The sequence below is a fragment of the Bombina bombina genome, chromosome 2, assembly GCF_027579735.1.
Source record: "Bombina bombina isolate aBomBom1 chromosome 2, aBomBom1.pri, whole genome shotgun sequence".
Taxonomy (NCBI): domain Eukaryota; kingdom Metazoa; phylum Chordata; class Amphibia; order Anura; family Bombinatoridae; genus Bombina; species Bombina bombina.
The window spans coordinates 726838131-726854470 of NC_069500.1; the positions used below are offsets into that span (position 1 = coordinate 726838131).

Genomic DNA, 16340 nt, shown 5'->3' on the forward strand with positions numbered 1-16340 from the left:
TAGATGTGTAAAGACTGGCTATATCCATTGTTACCAATAGACTATCCAGAGGGACCACCTTGGGTGTAATCTTACACAGAAAATCTGTGGTGTCCTGTAAATATGAATCCAGGTAACCCAATAGTGCTCTGATCAATTGATCCAAGAATATAGCAATAGGTTGAAAAATAGATTCGGTTCCTGCCACAATGGGACGGCCAGGGGGATCCACCAGTCTCTTATGTATTTTGGGTAATACATAAAAAACTGGTGTGATCGGATTATCCTTTATCAAAAATTTGGCTTGCTTATTGGTAATAAGATCAGAGGCTACAGCTTCCTCCACTAGCTTAATTACCTTATTCTTAATACGTGATGTAGGATCGACTGTCGCTTTAATATAGTTATCCTGGTCCTGCAATTGTCTTAAAACTTCTTCCTTATATTTAACCTTACTCATGATCACCAAGGCCCCACCCTTATCGGCCGGCTTCAGAATCAAGTCTCTGTGACATTGAATATCCCCCAAGATTTCTATTTCCTTCTTGGTCATATTTGATTTAGCCTTGGTACGAAAATTCCTTCTCATCACCTCAAATTCTTTTTTGATCAGAGTAATATATGCTTCAACCGAATTGTTTGTATGGGGTGGATTAAAAGTACTCTTAGGTTTAATGTTTTGTGTATGAAATTGAAAGGGACCACTATGTTCCCTTATTTTAGATTGTTCTTTATTAGCAAAAAAATTTTTAGTCTCAGATTCCTAAAGAATCTCTGTAAGTCACATTCGATCTCAAAGAAATCAGGAAATGTAGTAGGAACAAATGACAAACCCTTTTGCAATACTCCTAATGTCTCATCTGAAATAGTAATATCAGAGATATTAACTACCAGGCTCTCCTTAGTTACCTCCTGTTCTGGCTATACGGACTGCTATTAAGTCTACTGAGATTTCAGAGTAAGACCGGTTACTTCATATGGGGAAGCATACAGAGGAGAATGTTGCTTGACATAACATCGCAACTTTATCAATTACCTTGGATACAAATAAATTTATTCCAGTTTCTTACTTTTGGACTATACAGCTGACTTATATCATGTTTGTGGTTGCAATACCACTTTAAAAATTTGTTTTGATCATTAAGTGATTCAGGTGGTACTGTCCTTTCTCACTCCCTGGGGACGCCTAGGGGTGGGAATTATATTACTTTATTCAGTATATTTTTTTACACGGTTGTGTTTTTCTTTTTGTATACAGGTTTATTCATCCTGTATGTGGTACGGATGTGTCTGGTGGATGGGGTTTGTGTGGATGTGAGCAAGCGGGTCTCTTATCTCTCCTGAGACTGATATATTACACATTGCCTTTATAACATTACAGTTATAACCAAATAAATAATAGCCAATAATATAATAGCTGGGATTATTTATTATTTATACTTTGATATAGTGTATGCCACTATTTTGCCTCCAAATAAGATCATTTAAAAAAAAAAAAAAAACGTTAACTTTTTCGAAAAACTTTGGGTTTCTCACTAAAATTATTTACAAACAACTACTGCAGTCATAAGGTGAATAGTAGAAGTATTTTGGAATTAATGACCGTTAATTGCCTTGTACACCATAGAAAATTAACAAAAATGTATTTGTTGGTTTGTTTTTCATATAGTGGTGTTTCTCCATATTATATTTCTGTAAAGTTGTTTTCTAAAAACACTTGGTCTGTTGAGGTATAATTTGTTTGTTTACCTCACAAAAAAAGTTTAAATTTATGCGTAAGAACACCTCTAGCATAGGGGTGAGAAAATGGCTCAGCAGAGTCAGGATCAAATATTTAAATTGTTTTGCGTGATGTTTGAAATCCAAGCATTGAAAATATAAAATATCACATTTAATGTTGTGAAGTATGGGATTTAATTCCCACCACTAGGAGGAGGCAAAGAACCCAAACACAAGAACTTTTAATCTTTCCCACTACATTCCCTCACTACTCCAGTTTGTTCTTTGCCTCCCAGGAGTGAGCATGAAGATTGAAGTGTTCCAGTTATTCTAATTTAGACTATTAGATGGCAGCTCAGACCTCTGTAAGACCCATTACCCCTTAGAAAAGACCACTTCAGAAGATGGGGTACAGGAATACCAGGTTATGTGCACTGTATCTCCCTATGGGATTCCAGCCATAACTTCCTTCAGGTGTAGTGGGGACATATACTTTGCCTCCTGTGGGATTACAGGTATTTCCTCTCATATCTTGTACTGTTACCTGTACAACACTGGGCTCTGTACTGGATACAGCTACAGACAAACAGCTGGTAAGCTTAGTGGAGGTGTCCTTTCTGAGGTAAGTGTCAACACTTACACAGCCCACAGGCTATTTGCAAATACACTATGTGGTATAGCATAGTCTGGGAACTCATATATGTCAGGTAACACAATTAGTCAAATATAACATACATTCTTATGTTTGTACACTATTGTAAGGGGCTTATGGACTTTTAATTGTCCATATTAGATCCCAAGGGCTTGATTTTATTCAATTTTAACATTTTTATTTTTTGCTGTATACCACTTAAGATGTCTGATACTGGACCAATGCGCAACGCGTCAGATTTCAGTAGTGGTTATCTCTGGAAGGCTTCTGGTTCTCTTGCGCTTTAGGAGATGCATTTGGGGGAGAAATTTAGTAAATTTACTTCTACTCAATGTGTTTTATTATGCCTAAGTTTAGGTATATACAGATGCTGGTTTCTTTAGTAGAATCATTCTCATATGTATCCTCATCGAATAGCTAATGTAATTTCTTTCATGTAATTAACAAGAGTCCATGAGCTAGTGACGTATGGGATATACATTCCTACCAGGAGGGGCAAAGTTTCCCAAACCTTAAAATGCCTATAAATACACCCCTCACCACACCCACAAATCAGTTTTACAAACTTTGCCTCCAAGGGAGGTGGTGAAGTAAGTTTGTGCTAGATTCTACGTTGATATGCGCTCCGCAGCAAGTTGGAGCCCGGTTTTCCTCTCAGCGTGCAGTGAATGTCAGAGGGATGTGAAGAGAGTATTGCCTATTGAATGCAGTGATCTCCTTCTACGGGGTCTATTTCATAAGGTTCTCTGTTATCGGTCGTAGAGATTCATCTCTTACCTCCCTTTTCAGATCGACGATATACTCTTATATTTACCATTACCTCTACTGATTCTCGTTTCAGTACTGGTTTGGCTTTCTACAAACATGTAGATGAGTGTCCTGGGGTAAGTAAGTCTTATTTTCTGTGACACTCTAAGCTATGGTTGGGCACTTTATTTATAAAGTTCTAAATATATGTATTCAAACATTTATTTGCCTTGACTCAGAATGTTCAACTTTCCTTATTTTCAGACAGTCAGTTTCATATTTGGGATTATGCATTGAATTATCATATTTTTCTTACCTCAAAAATTTGACTTTTTTCCCTGTGGGCTGTTAGGCTCGCGGGGGCTGAAAATGCTTCATTTTATTGCGTCATTCTTGGCGCGGACTTTTTTGGCGCAAAAATTCTTTTCCGTTTCCGGCGTCATACGTGTCGCCGGAAGTTGCGTCATTTTTTGACGTTATTTTGCGCCAAAAATGTCGGCGTTCCGGATGTGGCGTCATTTTTGGCGCCAAAAGCATTTAGGCGCCAAATAATGTGGGCGTCTTATTTGGCGCTAAAAAATATGGGCGTCGCTTTTGTCTCCACATTATTTCAGTCTCATTTTTCATTTGCTTCTGGTTGCTAGAAGCTTGATATTTGGCATTCTTTCCCATTCCTGAAACTGTCTTATAAGGAATTTGATCTATTTTGCTTTATATGTTGTTTTTTCTCTTACATATTGCAAGATGTCTCACGTTGCATCTGAGCCAGAAGATACTACAGGAAAACCACTGCCTGCTGGATCTACCAAAGCTAAGTGTATCTGCTGTAAACTTTTGGTAGCTATTCCTCCAGCTGTTGTTTGTAATAATTGTCATGACAAACTTGTTAAAGCAGATAATATTTCCTTTAGTAATGTACCATTGCCTGTTGCAGTTCCCTCAACATCTAAGGTGCAGAATGTTCCTGATAACATAAGAGATTTTGTTTCTGAATCCATAAAGAAGGCTTTGTCTGTTATTTCTCCTTCTAGTAAACGTAAAAAGTCTTTTAAATCTTCTCTCTCTACAGATGAATTTTTAAATGAACACCATCATTCTGATTCTTTGGACTCTTCTGGTTCAGAGGATTCTATCTCAGAGATTGATGCTGATAAATCTTCATATTTATTTAAGATGGAATTTATTCGCTCTTTACTTAAAGTGAAGGTCAAGTCCAACGCTCTTGTTTACAGTTTGAGACTTTACATGTGAAATCAGTATGATGTTCATTCATCAATAGCTTGAAAAATATTCTTGTCATTTAAATTTTTAATTTACAATTACCCTCCGTATTACCGTAATTGTCCGCCCGATATTTTCCCTCAATTGATTGACAGGTTTTCTACATCCTAGAGCCAATTACTTTTCTTCCCCCGGGGCGTCCTGCCCCTTTTTACCCGCGTCATCAATCACTATTGCGCATGCGTGTAACCGGGGCTATCGTCATCGTCTTCATGCTCGTGCATGATATGCGCATGCGTATTGCGCTGTATGTCTTCATTCGTTACATTGATTTAGTCATTAGACAGAGAAAAATTAGAATTAGACAGAGAAAGCGATTTACACTATTGCGTTCCAAAGTATGGATCCAAGTTTACATTTGTGTAAATACAATCTAACAGTGCTACGTACTGAAAATTTCTACGCATGCGCAAATGCGGTTAAAATACGCATGCGCATTCTGAACCCGGTGTTGTGCACGAGCTTTGAAGTGACGCGGTGAGCTTGTTGATATGCTCGCTACGTCATTAGATGCAAAGAAGGAAGTGGAGCGGGGGAGGAGTACAAATAAGAAACGGCGGTATTATATATATATATTTTACTATAAATTCATATACTTTTTAAAAAAAATATGTTAGCGACTTTAATAGTTATTTGATAATGTTTACATGGGTGCTGTGCAGTTAGTTAAAATTGACCTTCACTTTAAAGAAGTACTAATTGCTTTAGAAATAGAGGATTCTAGTCCTCTTGATACTAATTCTATACGTTTGGATAAGGTTTTTAAAGCTCCTGCGGTTATTCCAGAAGTTTTTCCTGTTCCTAATGCTATTTCTGCAGTAATTTCCAAAGAATGGGATAAATTGGGTAATTCATTTACTCCTTCTAAACGTTTTAAGCAATTATATCCTGTTCCGCCTGACAGGTTAGAATTTTGGGACAAAATCCCTAAAGTTGATGGGGCTATTTCTACCCTTGCTAAACGTACTACCATTCCTACGTCAGATGGTACCTCGTTTAAGGATCCTTTAGATAGAAAAATTGAATCTTTTCTAAGAAAAGCTTATCTGTGTTCAGGTAATCTTCTTAGACCTGCTATATCATTGGCTGATGTTGCTGCAGCTTCAACTTTTTGGTTGGAAACTCTAGCGCAACAAGTAACAAATCGTGATTCTCATGATATTATTATTCTTCTCCAGCATGCTAATAATTTTATCTGTGATGCCATTTTTGATATTATTAGAGTTGATGTTAGGTTTATGTCTCTGGCTATCTTAGCCAGAAGAGCTTTATGGCTTAAGACTTGGAATGCTGATATGGCTTCTAAATCAACTCTACTTTCCATTTCTTTCCAGGGAAACAAATTATTTGGTTCTCAGTTGGATTCTATTATTTCAACTGTTACTGGTGGGAAAGGAACTTTTTTACCACAGGATAAAAAATCTAAAGGTAAAAACAGGGCTAACAATCGTTTTCGTTCCTTTCGTTTCAACAAAGAACAAAAGCCTGATCCTTCGTCCTCAGGAGCAGTTTCAGTTTGGAAACCATCTCCAGTCTGGAATAAATCCAAGCCTGCTAGAAAGGCAAAGCCTGCTTCTAAGTTCACATGAAGGTACGGCCCTCATTCCAGTTCAGCTGGTAGGGGGCAGGTTACGTTTTTTCAAAGAAATTTGGATCAATTCTGTTCACAATCTTTGGATTCAGAACATTGTTTCAGAAGGATACAGAATTGGTTTCAAGATGAGACCTCCTGCAAAGAGATTTTTTCTTTCCCGTGTCCCAGTAAATCCAGTGAAAGCTCAAGCATTTCTGAATTGTGTTTCAGATCTAGAGTTGGCTGGAGTAATTATGCCAGTTCCAGTTCCGGAACAGGGGATGGGGTTTTATTCAAATCTCTTCATTGTACCAAAGAAGGAGAATTCCTTCAGACCAGTTCTGGATCTAAAATTATTGAATCGTTATGTAAGGATACCAACGTTCAAGATGGTAACTGTAAGGACTATATTGCCTTTTGTTCAGCAAGGGAATTATATGTCCACAATAGATTTACAGGATGCATATCTGCATATTCCGATTCATCCAGATCATTATCAGTTCCTGAGATTCTCTTTTCTAGACAAGCATTACCAATTTGTGGCTCTACCGTTTGGCCTTGCTACAGCTCCAAGAATTTTCACAAAGATTCTCGGTGCCCTTCTGTCTGTAATCAGAGAACAGGGTATTGTGGTATTTCCTTATTTGGACGATATCTTGGTACTTGCTCAGTCTTTACATTTAGCAGAGTCTCATACGAATCGACTTGTGTTGTTTCTTCAAGATCATGGTTGGAGGATCAATTTACCAAAAAGTTCTTTGATTCCTCAAACAAGGGTAACCTTTCTGGGTTTCCAGATAGATTCAGTGTCCATGACTCTGTCTTTAACAGACAAGAGACGTCTAAAATTGATTACAGCTTGTCGAAACCTTCAGTCTCAATCATTCCCTTCGGTAGCCTTATGCATGGAAATTCTAGGTCTTATGACTGCTGCATCGGACGCGATCCCCTTTGCTCGTTTTCACATGCGACCTCTTCAGCTCTGTATGCTGAACCAATGGTGCAGGGATTACACGAAGTTATATCAATTAATATCTTTAAAACCGATTGTTCGACACTCTCTAACGTGGTGGACAGATCACCTTCGTTTAATTCAGGGGGCTTCTTTTGTTCTTCCGACCTGGACTGTAATTTCAACAGATGCAAGTCTCACAGGTTGGGGAGCTGTGTGGGGATCTCTGACGGCACAAGGAGTTTGGGAATCTCAGGAGGTGAGATTACCGATCAATATTTTGGAACTCCGTGCAATTTTCAGAGCTCTTCAGTTTTGGCCTCTTCTGAAGAGAGAATCGTTCATTTGTTTTCAGACAGACAATGTCACAACTGTGGCATACATCAATCATCAAGGAGGGACTCACAGTCCTCTGGCTATGAAAGAAGTATCTCGAATTTTGGTTTGGGCGGAATCCAGCTCCTGTCTAATCTCTGCGGTTCATATCCCAGGTGTAGACAATTGGGAAGCGGATTATCTCAGTCGCCAAACGTTGCATCCGGGCGAATGGTCTCTTCACCCAGAGGTATTTCTTCAGATTGTTCAAATGTGGGGGCTCCCAGAGATAGATCTGATGGCCTCTCATCTAAACAAGAAACTTCCCAGGTATCTGTCCAGATCCCGGGATCCTCAGGCGGAGGCAGTGGATGCATTATCACTTCCTTGGAAGTATCATCCTGCCTATATCTTTCCGCCTCTAGTTCTTCTTCCAAGAGTAATCTCCAAGATTCTGAGGGAATGCTCGTTTGTTCTGCTAATAGCTCCGGCATGGCCTCACAGGTTTTGGTATGCGGATCTTGTCCGGATGGCATCTTGCCAACCATGGACTCTTCCGTTAAGACCAGACCTTCTGTCGCAAGGTCCTTTTTTCCATCCGGATCTGAAATCCTTAAATTTAAAGGTATGGAGATTGAACGCTTGATTCTTGGTCAAAGAGGTTTCTCTGACTCCGTGATTAATACTATGTTACAGGCTCGTAAATCTGTATCTCGAGAGATATATTATAGAGTCTGGAAGACTTATATTTCTTGGTGTCTTTCTCATCATTTTTCTTGGCATTCTTTTAGAATACCGAGAATTTTACAGTTTCTTCAGGATGGTTTAGATAAGGGTTTGTCCGCAAGTTCTTTGAAAGGACAAATCTCCGCTCTTTCTGTTCTTTTTCACAGAAAGATTGCTATTCTTCCTGATATTCATTGTTTTGTACAAGCTTTGGTTCGTATAAAACCTGTCATTAAGTCAATTTCTCCTCCTTGGAGTTTGAATTTGGTTCTGGGAGCTCTTCAAGCTCCTCCGTTTGAACCTATGCATTCATTGGACATTAAATTACTTTCTTGGAAAGTTTTGTTCCTTTTGGCCATCTCTTCTGCTAGAAGAGTTTCTGAATTATCTGCTCTTTCTTGTGAGTCTCCTTTTCTGATTTTTCATCAGGATAAGGCGGTGTTGCGAACTTCTTTTGAATTTTTACCTAAAGTTGTGAATTCCAACAACATTAGTAGAGAAATTGTGGTTCCTTCATTATGTCCTAATCCTAAGAATTCTAAGGAGAAATCGTTGCATTCTTTGGATGTTGTTAGAGCTTTGAAATATTATGTTGAAGCTACGAAATCTTTCCGTAAGACTTCTAGTCTATTTGTTATCTTTTCCGGTTCTAGGAAAGGCCAGAAAGCTTCTGCCATTTCTTTGGCATCTTGGTTGAAATCTTTAATTCATCTTGCCTATGTTGAGTCGGGTAAAATTCCGCCTCAGAGAATTACAGCTCATTCTACTAGGTCAGTATCTACTTCCTGGGCGTTTAGGAATGAAGCTTCGGTTGACCAGATCTGCAAAGCAGCAACTTGGTCCTCTTTGCATACTTTTACTAAATTCTACCATTTTGATGTATTTTCTTCTTCTGAAGCAGTTTTTGGTAGAAAAGTTCTTCAGGCAGCGGTTTCAGTTTGAATCTTCTGCTTATGTTTTTCGTTAAACTTTATTTTGGGTGTGGATTATTTTCAGCAGGAATTGGCTGTCTTTATTTTATCCCTCCCTCTCTAGTGACTCTTGTGTGGAAAGATCCACATCTTGGGTAGTCATTATCCCATACGTCACTAGCTCATGGACTCTTGTTAATTACATGAAAGAAAACATAATTTATGTAAGAACTTACCTGATAAATTCATTTCTTTCATATTAACAAGAGTCCATGAGGCCCACCCTTTTTGTGGTGGTTATGATTTTTTTGTATAAAGCACAATTATTCCAATTCCTTATTTTATATGCTTCGCACTTTTTTTCTTATCACCCCACTTCTTGGCTATTCGTTAAACTGATTTGTGGGTGTGGTGAGGGGTGTATTTATAGGCATTTTAAGGTTTGGGAAACTTTGCCCCTCCTGGTAGGAATGTATATCCCATACGTCACTAGCTCATGGACTCTTGTTAATATGAAAGAAATGAATTTATCAGGTAAGTTCTTACATAAATTATGTTTTTTATCAGTACACACAGAACATTACTATTTGGTCCGGTATATGCATCTCAGTGGATGTATGCTTAGATACCGCATAGTCAAAACTAAGTTTTGTTTATGTCTATCAGCGTAAACCGTGTATTATATATGCATAAGTGAATGTATTTTCAGACACTGTATATACAGTCCAGGTATTAGAACTTATCCTACTCAGTAGTTTTCTGTCTGCAAAATCTATATAGATATTTCATTATCAATATCTGGCTATTTATATGTATACTAGTCCTAAAGCCCGTTGACACGGGCCGTGTTGTGTGATATTTATTTATTCTCTCTCTCTCTCTCTCTCTCTCTCTCTCTCTCTCTCTCTCTCTCTCTCTCTCTCTCCTCTCCTCTCTCTCTCTTCTCCTCTCTCTCTCTTCTTCTCTCTCTCTCTCTCTCCTCTCTCTTCTCCTCTCTCTCTCTTCTCCTCTCTCTCTCTTCTCCTCTCTCTCTCTTCTCCTCTCTCTCTCTTCTCCTCTCTCTCTCTTCTCCTCTCTCTCTCTCTTCTCCTCTCTCTCTCTCTTCTCCTCTCTCTCTCTTCTCCTCTCTCTCTCTTCTCCTCTCTCTCTTCTCCTCTCTCTTCTCCTCTCCTCTCTCTTCTCCTCTCTCTTCTCCTCTCTCTCTCTTCTCCTCTCTCTCTCTTCTCTTCTCTCTCTCTCTTCTCTTCTCTCTCTCTCTCTCTTCTCTTCTCTCTCTCTCTTCTCTTCTCTCTCTCTCTTCTCTTCTCTCTCTCTCTTCTCTTCTCTCTCTCTCTTCTCTCTCTCTCTTCTCCTCTCTCTCTTCTCTTCTCCTCTCTCTCTCTTCTCCTCTCTCTCTCTCTCTCTTCTCCTCTCTCTCTCTCCTTGCCGCGTTGTTTCACCCCCTGCGCGTGCGATCATCTCTGCTGCCGGGTCCTCGGGCTGCGTTGTTTCACCCCCTGCGCGTGCGATCAGCTGCAAGAGTTTGTCTGAACTGCGCATGACGGCTTCAGACAAACTCTTGTCTTTTATAATATAGGATTAGTGCACTATTTGTATCTTTATGGTAAAGAGGTATGTACAAACTCATGGAGATTACTTTCTGCTGTTCATTTGCTTGTGCAACAAATACTCAGCATATCTATATGCAGATTATGTGTAATTAGACATAGCCACTCTCAGGTGCAGCTCTGCACACAGTGGGATAATTCATGTGTAGCTGTATTTTCACACAAATAGTCATCATATATAATGTTAAACTTCCTGTCAAGGAGCTGTCTGGTTTGATTTTCATCCAGCCATTGTTTGACCTAGGTTTATTACAGCCAATTAACAGGGTAAGCTCCACAGCACTGGCACAGCACCGTCCTATTACGGTTCTGAATCATATTATCCCCAGCAAAGCTTAAAAGCTGTATATACTGTAATGCGCTTAAGTGAATTGTGCGTAAAAGCAAATTTCTATAGTTCTCTCTCAAGAATTTCAAGGCTATCTTGAGGCTCAGTGGTAGCACACTGCAATACAAGACAGCAGTCCTGGGTTTAATACCCGAGTAGGCTTTGACAGTTTATTATATTCTTAGGTTGTCCTCTGGTTTTTTTTTTATCATTTTTTTGCCATGTTTGCATAACTGCATTTTTGGAAAATTTCTCCTTAGAGATTTTGGTAATATTAAGTTTTCTATTTGCTTACTATCTCTATTGAGATTTGACAGTACTTCTGTCTATGGCAATTTGTCTGTTGAGTACTAGGTATTTTTGTTGATCATTAAAATTACTCAATGATGTTAGAAGATGATTCCGTGAGATAGAATCAAATGCCTTTTCAGCATCAATCATTATTAATGACAGATCTGCCTTGATCTTATTATTTTTTTTTCCCAATGATTTGTGCCAAAAATAATCCAGTAGTAACAAAACTTTTTTCACGTTTTAAGTGGCATTCCTACCACACATAAAGCCAGTTTGGCCTTCATGTAGTATTACCAAATGTAAAATCTTTCTGAGTCTATTTACGATACTACTGGTTATAAGCTTATAATCACTACTGAGAAGTGAAATAGGCATATTTGAGTTAAGATTTTCAGACTTTTTTTTATGCTGTCATCTCTTCACTTTTGCAGATTCAGAACCTAGCAACGTGACTAATTTTCCAAAGAATAAAGAGGATATTATTTGCACAATTACTTTGCTTATCTAGTTCTTTTCTCTTTCCATGAAGTATACATTTTCTTTTCACTGCAATGCAGAGTCCTCTTTTTGGACCTATCCTAATAAATAATTTAATCTTGTTTCTTTCGTATAAAGATGATAGTCCATAGGGCTCCAAAACATTTGGCATGTAATTCCTGCCACTAGGATGTGGACAAAAACCCACACAAGAGCTTAAATTCCCTCCCATTTGCCATCTCTCCCCAGTTTTTGTTCTTGGCCTCTTAAAAGAAGGTTGAGAATAGAGGTGTTAAAGCTACTTGCTTATGGATTAATGTTTGGGAGCTCAGACCAATGTGAGACCCTTATGCATATAATTCACAAAGAAGACAAGAGATTTCACTGCAGCTAAATGATACAGGGACATAAGGAATACCCTGTTTCCTACCGATCTGTTCCCTTTTTGCTCTGCTCGGCTATATGGTAGACTGTGTAGTGAGGGGAAGTGGAAGAGATTGAAAGTGCTTGTGTTTCGGTTCTTTGCCTCCTCCTAGTGACGGGAATTCAATCCCACACATCACGGCTGTGGACTCTCATCATCCTGAAAGAAAATAATTTATCAGGTAAGCATAAATTTAGTTTTTTATTTTCTTTCAAAATGTAATTTATTGCTGGAGTGTGTTACATTATTAACCTTTATTTAGTCATTTAAAATAGCTACTTTTGCCTGTTGTATCCAGACCTATACTGAAAATTTCACTACTACAGTATTGGCTATAGAAAAGCTATGTAAAAAGAAACAGCAGATGAAATCACACTCCCAGTGGGGTGGGGGATAACGGAGCAATTGAAAAATTAACTTTTAGTACCTAAGTATTGGCATTTGTGTATACAGACAGATATATAATAGAGTTTGAACAATCAAGACAGCTATTTCATATACAAAAATAAACAAGTGTCAATTTCCCCATACATTTTTACTCTGCATTTAGTATGGCAAGTCATTGGCAATACATTAAGGGAAACTAATTTCTGCAGTACACTGTCCCTACAGTGGTTATGGTAGTATGGGCAATGTCCACCAACATTTTCCCCCAATCTGCTCTGCCTCAAAATACTACTTGCAAATAACATATGATACATAATGTTGTATTATTTGACCTAATCTGTAAGCTACAGGAGATTCTCATATGCCACTTCACCATATTATATATATGAATTTATTCTGCTTTTCTAATGTAAAGTGCATAAGAAACATATGCCACAATATGCAGACATATGTATACAACAATATGCATCAAACACCTCATTTCTAAATCACACAGGCAGACATACTTGTCAAACACTCAGCTCAGATTTGCACAAGACAGACTCCTAAGACAATTCTACCATGAGACAGGAGGCCAAAAGCTGGGACTGTCTTGGGGAAATCGGGACAGTTGAGAAGCTGTAAAGGTTTTACTTTTATTGTTATAGAACTGAAGAGGTTCAGGAAGATGTGAGAACCTCTGACTATCTTCTCTACAGTTATCGCCGTGTACACAGCTTTAAACTGCTATACAGATTCATTGCCTGGCTGCTGGGGAATGCTGCTAGCAGATTAGTGTCTAGCCGCAACCTCCAGTGTTAATTTGTCAACATTCCAGAGTCTTTTGTCTATGTCGGCTTCTGCTATCAAATACACTGACACTCACAGTCCTACAAAATAGATTGTGTTGTCACAAAGAGAAAATACAAGACCGAGCTTAAAAACCACAGGACTGTACTCCAAGCTGCACACTAGAGAGCAGTATATTCTGTTCTTTCACCTAAACATTACTCAAGATAAAATGACGTAGTGCTTGAGCTTTTAAATTATTACCATTTTCATTACTATTGTTGATCATGCTATATAGTGGTCAATCACAATCCTTTAGAAAAGCTAATCAAATGATTTATCTAGAAAGTCTCCATAGATTTTAATGGTGAATTTTGTAGAAAAATTAATTAGTAAATTCACTTCTAAATTATTGTGATCAACCCAATTATTAGCAACCCTAATTAGACAAAACCTGCTAATTAGACTAAACAAATCTAGATTGATTAGAAATATGAATGGAAATGGTAATAATTTAATCAATCAAGTGCTAATTAATTAAAATTAATTAAATCTTTAAAATCCTTTTTTCTTTTGCAGGTGTCGCTAGGTTAATGCGACATAATTCTGCACATAGTGCAGAATTATGTACCATTATTTTGAACGTAGACTGACACTTTAAGCAACTTCATATTGGGGTAGTTTTAATAGATATATATGTTGTTTCTTTCCTAAGATATGGTAAGTCCACAACATCATCAATTACTAGTGGGAATATCACTCCTGGCCAGCAGGAGGAGGCAAAGAGCACCACAGCAAAGCTATTAACTATCACTCCCCTTCCCACAAACCCCAGTTATTCTCTTTCCCTGTGTCAATGGAGGAGGTGAAGTTTTGGTGTCTGAAGAAAAATTGAATTTTTTACGCTTCAAGCAAGCTTTAACTAGTATAGAAAGTCAGAGTAGGTTTACTCTGTTCTTTCCTTTTTCAAAAATTGGGTCTAGCCGTAGTCCACGTTCATCTCTTTAGTAAGGTAGTGGTGGCTTTAATGCAGTTAGGAACTTGTGAGGTGGGTTTCGCTGTGTTTTTCTACAATGTTGCTGCCCTCACACTGTGTAAGCTGTCCTTTATGTAATAAATATCTCTCTCTCTCTCTCTCTCTCTTTTTATATATATATATATATATATATATATTAGTGTGTGTAATAAATACATATTTATATATAATCGATTTTGCATTAGTAGGCGCGTTTTACTTCATATTTTTATCCGGCAACATATTTAAATGCTGCTCTTTAATATGGATAACTTTATTTAATGAAAATATAAAACCGTTGCACTTTTATACAAAACAAAAGGAATTCTGAAACTTGTATTTCTTCTTAAAATAGCCAATTTCAGGGATTGGTGTACATGGTAATCTTCCAGAAAATCTCTATACCTTTTGCTGTGTCGTCACTGTCTTCATGTGGTGTGAATCAAATTGAAATATACAACTGGTCATGTAAGTATTACTGTTATATTTTATCAAACAGCTAATAATATAAAATACAAACATAACTAAAGCAAGATAAAGCAATGGAAAAGTACATATGTATGAAATTTAACACACTGCAAGAATTTCATTTCCTATGTGTAAGAAAACTTGTAGACTAGTCCTATCGGACAAGGTGACAGAGTCTTATACAGTATGATGCAGCCATTGTACTTGATCAATTGAAAAGCAGAAGTTTTGGAGTATTAAACATATTGTACTGCAGGGGACTGCTGAACATCCAGCCTTTACAAGTGCTTCTGCAGCACTTTCCATCTTTACATGTGACTACAATTCTTTTAGGATCTTCTAATATTTCTTTTCATCATGGCAGGACCACATGAATAGCAATTTCCTGACAAGAGCAGATTCTGTCAGTAAAATGTATATGTCTATATTATAGGGCATCTCCAACTCACACCTCCCTTCTTACCTCATTGGTTAGAACTCACACCTTCCTTCATACCTCATTAGTTAGAACTCACACCTTCATTCTTACCTCATTGGTTAGAACTTGCACCTCCATTCTTACCTCATTGGCTAGAACTCACACTTTCCTTCTTAACTTATTAGTAGAATTCCCACCTCCGTTCTTACCTCATTGGTTAGAACTCACACCTCCCTTCTTACCTCATTGGTTAGAACTTGCACCTCCATTCTTACCTCGTTGGCTAGAACTCACACTTTCCTTCTTAACTTATTAGTAGAATTCACACCTCCGTTATTACCTCATTGGTTAGAACTTGCACCTCCATTCTTACCTCATTGGCTAGAACTCACACTTTCCTTCTTAACTTATTGGTTAGAACTCACACCTTCCTTCTTACCTCATTTTTCATACCTACACTGTGAATGTGTAAACATTGTGTTCAGGATTGACAAGAAGAAATACAATTGTTAGTAGTTTAGGCAGGTTGTCCCTTATTATGGTTTAGCAGAAGATCAGGGAAGAACCTTAAAGGGATATTATACTGTAAAATGGTATCCATCTTCATGTATTCCCAGTGACTTATTTTATCTTCTGGAGTGTATTAAATTGTTTACAAATAGCTTCTTTACCTTCATGTTGTCATTTGCAATAGTTATTTTTGGCTGTTGAAACCATCACCTATACTGAATAAATGACAAAAATTGAAACAACGAGCTCTTATCAGCTGATTTCTGCTTTAATATGTGAAATAAGTCTTAGTTACATTGTGACACTTAACTTTAGTTTTTAGTCACCAAACACACATACAGTATGTACTAACATTATCATACATTCGTATTGTGAAATATCATATGTTTGTATTAAAATATTTTTTTTGTTTATTTAAACAGATTCAACTTTAGTTCTTGCCGGTTTATGCAGCTTTTTCTCGTGCATCTTTGTCATCTTCTTCCATACGGACTATAAGCGCCTAAACGCTGAGATGAATCCCACCCCAACAGAAGAAGAAACACAACAGATAGGCTCAGAAGAAACACAAATTCCTGTAATGTAGTCTTCAGTTTTGTATGATTTTATACCGTGTTATTAACTCATGGTTTTCTGTTAAAGAAATATCTTCCATTGATGGAAGACATCTTAAATTTTATACAGTGTCTTGCAGCATGAAACCTAAGCTTTTTTTTTTTTTTTTGTAAGTTATTCTCCGAAAACACCACATTGGTGCATAGAGAGAGTTTGGCTTGATCAGTGTTTCCC

General features: G+C 37.7%; 1 protein-coding gene across 1 annotated transcript in view; it reads left to right on the plus strand.

Moving 5' to 3' along the window:
- Window positions 1-16340, plus strand: part of SLC49A3 (solute carrier family 49 member 3) — a 234869-nt gene that overhangs the window by 218468 nt on the left and 61 nt on the right. The window contains exons 9-10 of the mRNA XM_053702739.1: window positions 14511-14623; window positions 15974-16340. The exon at window positions 15974-16340 is cut by the window's right edge and continues 61 nt beyond it. Coding sequence (XP_053558714.1) covers window positions 14511-14623; window positions 15974-16137 — 277 coding nt within the window. The 3' untranslated portion in view covers window positions 16138-16340. The remainder of the gene's footprint in view (window positions 1-14510; window positions 14624-15973) is intronic.